General features: G+C 44.9%; 1 protein-coding gene across 2 annotated transcripts; it reads right to left on the bottom strand.

The window, feature by feature from the left end:
- Positions 1-265: 265 nt before the first annotated feature.
- Positions 266-2,930, bottom strand: pfdn1 (prefoldin subunit 1). 2 transcript variants are annotated; one of them, XM_042008361.1, is made up of 4 exons: positions 2,825-2,930; positions 1,001-1,167; positions 780-864; positions 266-419 (listed from the first exon to the last, which is right to left on the bottom strand). In XM_042008361.1, exons 1-4 carry the CDS (start codon positions 2,855-2,857, stop codon positions 339-341), a joined length of 366 nt encoding a protein of 121 aa, XP_041864295.1. In that variant the 5' UTR covers positions 2,858-2,930; the 3' UTR covers positions 266-338. The 2 variants fall into 2 exon arrangements, with proteins under 2 accessions (XP_041864295.1, XP_041864294.1); XM_042008360.1 differs by having other exon boundaries at positions 266-422; positions 2,825-2,929.
- Positions 2,931-9,426: the final 6,496 nt, after the last annotated feature.

The following is a 9,426-nucleotide window of genomic DNA, read 5'->3' as shown; positions in this document are numbered from 1 at the left end:
CCTTTTACCATCAGTACTACAGTGTTATGGTACTGGTACTTCATGCTGCAGTACTGTGGTGCAGGTACATTGACAGAACATGTATTTATTATAAGCATCAGTTTCCTGAATGAAGTTTTGCTGCAGGTTTTTTCTAGTGGAAAATCGGAATGCATCTTGGAATGCTGAACCCAGTCAGAACTAGAAACCGCTGAGAACAAGTCCTCCCACCGCCGTCCCTGCAGAGACGTCTCAATGTCCCCACAAACAAGACAGGAAACTGGGCGGAGCTTGATGGCTTTAATATGAATGCGTGGAACAAAAAGTGTGTTATTGATAACTGATCAGGTCTGCATTGATCACTGGGCTCTCCTGGATAGCAGCATCTCTCTGATGTTGTCTTCAGCTTCTTTGACGCTGCGCTCCAGGTACACCTTCTTCTGCTGCAACACACAGGTAACAGACACGGGAAACAGAGTCAGGTAACAGTCAGGTAACACAGTGAGGCTGCAGGTGTTGGACCAGTTACAGAACCACATAGTTCTAGTAAAACAGCTGCTCAGGATGAGCCGTTCAGGCGTCACACAAGTGAGTCAAAGCAGGTGTGTAGCAGCAGATCAGCTGATCGAACAGGTGCTTTAACTTCAGGTTTAGCACTGTGAGGCTGTCTCACTTATTACTGGGCTTATCTCAAGCTCCAGCACCAGTTCCAGACCTCTGAGTCAGTTAAACTTTTATATCTGAATTTCTCTATTTAATTCAAAATATAGAGCTTAGTGTGTGCACGTGTGTGTACGCACCTCGAGCTCTTTGATCTTTTCATCCACAGTTTTCTGTTTGTCCATCAGCAGATTATTGATCTCCTCTTTCGACTGAAGAATGAACCTGAAACACAGCAGAGTCACATGACCTTCTAATGAACAATCGACATGTGCTTCTGTAAATTGTGGTGGAGCTCTTTGTGTCATTCAGTTTCCTGTCATGTGACACAGACGTCACCTGTACAGGTGAGCAGACTCACATGCGTCCCACACCCTCATAGAGCCGTGTGTTGTCAGGCAGCGTGGCAATCTCCGTGTGTGTGAGCTTAGCGTGTTTCTGAACACGAGTCAGCTGATCGATCTGCAGGTCGGCCAGTTTCACCTTCTGCTGGGTGTCAATCATCTTCACCTGCAGCTCCGAGAAGGCCTGTGGAGACAGGAGGTATCACTCTGGTCTGAAACCCCTGAACCGGAGACGAGAGGTACCACTCTGGTCTGAAACCCCTGAACCGGAGACAGGAGGTACCACTCTGGTCTGAAACCCCTGAACCGGAGACGAGAGGTACCGCTCTGGTCTGAAACCCCTGAACCGGAGACGGGAGGTGCCGCTCTGGTCTGAAACCCCTGAACCGGAGACGGGAGGTGCCGCTCTGGTCTGAAACCCCTGAACCGGAGACGGGAGGTACCACTCTGGTCTGAAACCCCTGAACCGGAGACGGGAGGTGCCGCTCTGGTCTGAAACCCCTGAACCGGAGACGGGAGGTGCCGCTCTGGTCTGAAACCCCTGAACCGGAGACGGGAGGTGCCGCTCTGGTCTGAAACCCCTGAACCGGAGACGGGAGGTGCCGCTCTGGTCTGAAACCCCTGAACCGGAGACGGGAGGTGCCGCTCTGGTCTGAAACCTCTGAACCGGAGACGGGAGCTACTGCCAGAATGATTGTACTGCTAACCAAAGCCAGGTTTTTTTTTCTGAACCATGACTGTGGTTTGGAGGAAGCAAACAAAATAAACAAAAGACCAAATTCAGCATCACAGGGCTGTGTATCTGCATAGAAAGGCATGGTGTCGGTAAGGATTCACTAACAAATAATAGGCGTAAACTAAGCTTCACTCAGGTAAACTTCAGATGTCCCAAGTGTCAGTGAATGCAGCATGTGATGCACTTCTATATGTTGTTCTACATCAACACTGAAAAAAATCGACCGTTCTTCTAAATTTAACATCTGATGACCTCTTAAGTTCCAAAAAGCTGCTCATTATTTACTAAAATCCAGGCATCTGTGCCCCCCGTTTCCTGGTCCTGCCTGCCCCCTCATCAGAACTTTTCTAGACCCGCCCCTGCATATCAGTCCTTCCTACTGCCTGTCAGCCACCTGCTTAGAGAAGCTGCTCTGATCTGGATTCAGAACCTGTTACTAATCCTCTTCCCCTCATTCAGGCTCCTACAAGATAAACCTGCTGATCCAACATCTGCACAGCACCCATGACTCAGAGAAACCCTGATCCACCTGAACCTGGTCCATCTGAACCTGGTCCACCTGAACCTGATCCATCTGAACCTGGTCCATCTGAACCTGGTCCACCTGAACCTGGTCCATCTAAACCTGGTCTATCTGAACCTGGTCCACCTGAACCTAAAACTTATTAGGATGATTTATTTACGTTTTAGTCCAGATGTTTGACTGATGCAGCTGCTTGTCAGATAATCCAGAAACCCTGGACCCGAATGAGTAAACCAAACCTTCATCTCTGGTTAGACTTTTGTTTTATTCATTCAACTTTCTGGGTGTCTTTACTATCTCCTCCTCACTCACCGCGCAGCTTCAGGCCAATCAGGGAGCTCACGTGAGCCGTTCTGGGCTAAAACACCAGGGCAGCTGTCCCGGTCCGACTCGGTACGTGTCTGCTTGAGCGGCGCGTGGCTCATCCATGCTAACAGTTATCTCTGCTGTTAGCCGCGGCTAGCTGCCGGTTCTTACTGCGCAAACGTGACTGGACACAAACACAGAGCGCGCGACCCACAGGTGAGAACACGCAGGTAGGAACTCAGAACATCAGACACTGCACGCGAGCAGTAACGGTACCTTCTTCAGTTCCAGATCCACGGGCGCAGCCATCCTGACACCGGGTTATCAACAGACAATGCGCATGCGCCGTCTCCTCTTCTTCTTTGGTGCCTGTCCTCCGTATCGCTTTTTTTAAAATATATCTTTATTTCAGAACAATGCGGTTTACAAACAAAATGATCATAAAGAACATAAAGACAGCAGAACGACATGCTACATGAAATGCAGGTAATGAAAATAAAAAAATGTGTATATAAGAACAGAATAAGAGTAAAGAGGAGAAAATAACAGGTGAGACAACACAGTGGCTGTTATGTGCGTAATATAAAGAGATTCTTTGAGAAAACTCAAGTAACCTCTAAAGAAAAATGGTTTTTGAACATAGAGAGTGTAAGTGCTCTTTTTCGGTTGGGCGTAACATTTAAAGTCCATAAATATGCATCAAGTTCAGCTGTAAAAATATTTATTTTGGGGAAGGATTTCTTGAATCTGCATTAATGTATGTGAAATTTTCCAAATAATATTCAGATGTTAACAATGTGGTTCAGGGGTTTATTTTTGCAGTTGTATCTTTTGGGGAAATTGACCACTTTTATTTAAAATAAGATTTTCCACATCCTTCCAAAACATAACAGAGTGGAGGCAACTGAACGGGTGGAGATGGCTCCTGGTCCAGTGTTAAAAAGTACAAGCGGAAGGACTGTTTGTCATTTTGGTGATGTTGGCATTCGAGGGGTAAATGTTGAAGTGCACTTCTCTTATTTAAAATACAGAACTGAAAGGAGATAAGCCAAGATTTCTGCCAGTCAGTATTTTGAAGGGCATAATTTTATTTTTGCTTTTCACTTCTTCTCTAATAAGCTTATTTGATATTTGGTATTAGTAATATTAATACCTCTAATCTTTAGCTCATTTAGTTGAGAATTTATAGATTTGAGTGGCCTTTCATCATCTCAACTACACCTGTGGGTTTGGCGTTTATTACAGAAACAAATTCTTTGTATTTGATGGGAAATGATTTTTCTGTCGAGAACTGTTCATATGTAAAGACGTCACCACTGTCATTAGTGTTTGATGTGAATTATGCCTCGATCAATCCAATTTTTATTCTATAAGGTTTTGTTTTTAATAGTTATTTCACTATTCTTCCATATTCTGTATCTGTGGGGTGAAAAGTCGTGGACATAACAACGTTTCCAAGCTATTGAGGCTCGCTGGTGGAATTTAGATGGTTTTATTTGCAGCTTTGGACACTGTAATTACTTTCCATCAGAAATTTAATCCTCCCAACTCATTAAAATGGGGTTGGGGATTAAATTCCATAAAGATTTTGGGTTTTTCAAAAAATTTATGAGCCATTTGATTTTAAAAGTGTGGTTGAGGTGGAAAACGTCCTCCTTCATTTCTTCCAAGACACAATATGTTTTTCTTAAGAAAGTGATGTTTGTTTTTCCATATAAACTTTGGTTGTTCGTTTCTTTGCAGAGGTCATTAACAAAGAGGCAGGATGAACTAATGTGGATACACCTCCAGCTTTGGTTAGCAACTCTCGGTCTGTTTGAAGCCATAGATTAAATATTAAATTGGTTTTCTTAATCTTGGGAATAAAATTCAGCTGCTGTCTGAGAAGCTGATCATCTGTGATATGAAGGTCTAAATATTTAACACCATGTTTAACGGGCACATCGGAGACGTTTCTGGAGTTTTGTTTAGACACAAAATGCCACTTTTTAATGTTTAATTTAAGGCCTGATGCATTAGAAAATGTATCTATTGTAGCTCTTCTTCCTTGCTTCCTAGCTGCTGCGACCAGCGGCCATGCTGCTTTCTTTTCATCTTGTCAGCATGCGTCAGGTCTTCCTTCATTTGCAATTTCATCTCCGTGAGGATCTTATTTTCACGAGTTAGCCTCCAAATTTTGTTCCTGAAAGATTGTTGAGAGAAGTGGATGATGGGATGGACGGACTCTGTGAACCGTGTCAACAAAGAATCCTGGACTTTGCTTGTCATCAGGTGCAAAGAACTGAAGAACTTCAGCTTTGACATCTTCTGTGGTTGTTTCTTGTTCCATCTCTTGCTGTAACGCTCAGCGTCTTCACATTTTTGCTGCAGCTGTGACACTTTTCCAGAGAGCTCTTTGACACGCTCCTCGTTGTTTTTCATTTCAAAGTCCATTTTTTAACATGTTCGCACACCATGGCGATGGTGAAGTGTGCCGTCAATTCCACGACGGCTTTTAAGATATCTTCTTTTCGTTCAGGTTCTTTGGAGCACTGCTTTTTGGGGTCAGGACTTTTCGTCGGTGTGACAGGTAAAGGAATACACAGACTGTAAAAGTTATTAACTTGATGGTCCATTGCTACTCGTCTTAGCAGCATCTCTTTTCGGCATGTTGCACGTGTTTTGGCTAGTAGATATACTTGGGTCGCTTTGGAGGTTGAATCTCAGTCCACTCCCTTTCTAGTGATATTTAACTTACTTGCCTTGTGTCTTCTTCCTCTAAATTAGGCCAGAATGTTGCATTTGAATGGTTTTGTAGTTTTCTTTTTGCGTGGTAGAGCTTATAGCTTCAGAGCTCACCCTCCACGGTCGCCATCTTGATCGACCGCCCTGTCCTTCGTATCGCTGCCATAAGACACAGAGAGAGATGCCGTCATCAATGACATTTTAAAAACTTTTTAAATTTGTATATGATGTTTATTTGGTTATTTGTTCACTATTCCACAGAAATCTGATACCTCAAACTCTGTTATTTCTACCATTTCCTTCAAACTGCCAAAATAAAATAAAAAACTTCTCTATTGTTGAAATGCCAATATTTGTACATTTACAATATCTGCAATAAAAACTCTTGCTCAAGGGTCACTAAGTTCTATTCTGTTCTGTTCTATTCTATTCTATTCTATTGTTTTATCTTCTTATTTATTGTTTTGGAAATCTTATTTATTTGGTCTTTGTTTTAATCTATCCTCCCTGAGTCGCCACTTTGTCGTGGTGGAGGAGTTTGTGTGTCCTGATGATCCTAGCAGCTTTGTTGTCGGGGTCCCCTGGTAGGGTCACCCATGACAAACTAGGGGAGGGACCAGACGAAGTGCGGCTCAAATCACCCTTATGATGATGAGAAAACAAGGACCCAGGTTTTCCTTGCCCGGACGTGGGTCACCGGGGCCCCCCTCTGGAGCCAGGCCTGCAGATGGGGCACGGAGGTGAGCGCCTGGTGGCCGGGCCTTTGCCCATGGGGCCTGGTTGGGCTCAGCCCGAAAGGGTGACATGGGCCTCCCCTCCTGTGGGCTCACCCCCTGCAGGAGGGGCCATAGGGGTGCATTGCGAGCTGGGCGGCTGCCAGAGGCGGGGATCCTGGCGGTCTGATCCTCGGCTGCAGAAGCTAGCTCTAGGGACGTGGAATGTCACCTCTCTGGCGGGGAAGGAGCCTGAGCTGGTGCGCGAGGTTGAGCGGTTCCGGCTAGATATAGTTGGACTCACCTCGACGCACTGCTTGGGCTCTGGAACCACTGTCCTTGAGAGGGGCTGGACCCTCTTCCATTCTGGAGTTGCTCCCGGTGAGAGGCACCAAGCAGGTGTGGGCATGCTCATTGCCCCCGGACTTGGCGCCTGTACGTTGGGGTTTACCCCGGTGGACAACCCATGACAACAGTCAGGACCCGTCCCCCCACCCGAAGGCGTTGAGGACGACGATTTAGTATTCACATTCACTCTGGATTTCACTGTGGTCGTCAACGTGACGTTCCTAGTGAGGAGATCTGTTAGAGGTCACTATGACATCATAGACAACTGGTTTATCAGGATGAACAGGTTAGTTACAGATAAAATATTGATGACACATAAAATGAAAACAGTTCATGTTCAGACTGAAATCCTGAACCAGAAGTCAGAGTTTAACCAGGTTCAACTAGATTCATCCACATCAAATTAAAGGAAGGGTACGAGATGTTTTCCAGACTCTCCTACCCTATTTAGAACCAGTTCTGATCACTTCAGATTACAGATCAATCAAACAGCTGGCTCTCACATGCAGTCTCTTTATTGCAGTTATCTGTTTGTACACAATGTTACAATAATAATAAATGTTTGCATCATTTCTTAAATCAAAGGAAAAAAAACACCTATGAGGACAATTCTAATATTCAAAACACCAGTCCACACCAGTGCTAACCAGTTCAGACTGGTATATACTACAACACACCAGTTTAAACTAGTTCAGGCCATGTTAAACCAGGGCAGACCAGTTTAAATTAGGACAGCCTGGTTCAAACTGGTCTGTCCCAGTTTGAACCAGAACAGACTGGTTTAAACCAAAAACAAACCAGTTTGAACCATATCAGACCCGTTAACTGGAGCAAACTGGTTTAAACCAGTTCAGACTGTTTTCTCTGGAGTAAAAACGGATTTCTTGTCCACTGGTTGATCATAAACAGGTTCACGGTGAGTCCAGTGTTGGCTGACGGTTTCTGGCACTTTGATTCTGAACCAGGACTTAGAACCTTGATGGGTTGTGACTAGGGATGCACGATAACTATCGGCCCGATAATTATCGGGCCGTCATTCCAATAAGTCCGATATCATGATGACTTGCTCCGATAATTAATTTAAAATTGTCAACACGGCAGTCCTCCGCAGACACAGACACTATAAGCTGAATGGTCTACAGTGCATGCTGCTATCAAGTGATGTTGACATAAAAAGGAAAACTCAGAGAAGCCTACCCCTCATGTTAGAAAACAACTAGTTAAAACTTTGTAATAGGTTTTGGTATTTGTTTTAATTTATTCAACCTTTATTTAATCGGAAAACTGACTGGGTTACTCATAAACAATAGAATCATTCATTTAAAAAGGCCAAAAGAATGACTATCAAACGCGGGAATAGGGAATTTCCGTCTCACAGTGAATGCGGCACCACCAGCGTGCAGCGAACTGCGTGTGTACGTTCGACAACAGAGAACATGGCTTCGATAGTATGGGATTTTTTCAAAGTTTCCGAAGAAGATACATCGCTGGTTATTTGTAACAAGTGTTCTAAGCAAGTTCCACGAGGAGGGAAAAATAGCACGAGCTTCAATACCACAAACCTGATCAGTCACCTGAAACATAACCATCGCTTTGACGGAGTTTTAAAAGAGTATGAGGACTCCCGGGCAGCTAAAGCGGCTAACGACCAAAAGCTAGCCGCTAAGAAGACCGCGCCATCGGGACTTACAGACATCCGTGAAGCTCTCGACAAATCCAAGAAATTTGCAAGACATGACCCACGGGCTAAGGCTATTGACGATTTGATCATGGAAATGATAACGCTTGACGACCAGCCATTCACCCTCGTTGAGGACAGAGGCTTTTCTCGTCTCATTAATCACCTGGAACCACGGTTTACGATGCCGAGCCGCCGCTATTTTTCCGATGTGTGCCTTCCATCCAAGTATGATGCAATCGCCAAATGTATTCACGCTTTGATTGATAACAACGTGAAAGACATCAGCTTCACAATGGATATATGGACTTCTGATGTCAGCCCTGTAAGCATGATGAGTCTGACTGCGCAGTGGTTAAAAGCAGACTTTAAACTGGTGAGAGCGGTGTTACAGTGCCAGGAGCTGCCCGGCTCACACACCGGTACAATGATTCACCAGACCTTTGAAGCTATGTTGCTGCGGTGGAATATTAAAAAAGAGATGGTGCATGTTGTCTTACGAGATAATGCACGTAATATGGAAAAGGGAATGAATGAGTGTGGTGTTGCAAGCCTGGGCTGCATGGCACACTCTTTACAACTCGCTGTTAACGAGGCTGTGTTAAGTCAAAGAGCTGTGTCTGACTGTGTTGCCATAGGGCGCAAGATTGTTGGACATTTTAGACAATCTCAAGTCGCGTCCTCTGCCTTGAGGAAATTACAAGAACGGCTGCAAGTGCCACAAACAAGACTCCAACAAGACATAACTACGCGATGGAATAGCACATTTTATATGCTTAAGAGTCTTGTGACACAGAAGCAAGCAATTGCAGCATATTCAGTTGAACATCATTTGCCTGCTGCACTCAACACCCACCAATGGACCCTGGTTGAGAACATGCTGACCATCCTCGATCCCTGTGAACAGCTAACCAGGAACATCAGCAAGGCCACAGCCACAGCTGCAGACGTTATCCCCTCCATCCAAGCCTTGACACGTCTGCTGAAGCAAACTGTTCCGACAGACCACGGCGTAAAGACATCAAAGGAAACCCTGTTAAAAGCAGTACAGACACGTTTTGGTCACGTTGAGGTGGAACCCCTGTACTATCTGGCAACAATACTGGACCCGAGGTACAAGGACCGCTACTTCAGCCTTGCATCAAAAAGGCAAGCAGCAGATATGCTGCGGGAAAAGTTGTTGGCGAAGGATGGTGCCACGGCTGGCACTCCCCAACCCGAAGAGCCGCCAGAAAAGAGGAGCAGGGAAGATGGGAAAAACTCACTGTTGGGAATGTTTGAGGCAATACTGGAAGAAAATGAGGCTGCCATTCACCAGGAAAACAGCGGAGTGGATGCAGAAGTAAGTGTAAAGATTTCTTTAACCTTTTTAAAGACAACTCGTATTGCTTCTGTCAGAAAACCATAATAATTAG

Source organism: Melanotaenia boesemani, chromosome 15, assembly GCF_017639745.1.
Source record: "Melanotaenia boesemani isolate fMelBoe1 chromosome 15, fMelBoe1.pri, whole genome shotgun sequence".
Lineage (NCBI taxonomy): Eukaryota > Metazoa > Chordata > Actinopteri > Atheriniformes > Melanotaeniidae > Melanotaenia > Melanotaenia boesemani.
Note: the sequence above shows the minus strand (reverse complement) of the source record. Positions and strands in the feature narration are given on the sequence as shown.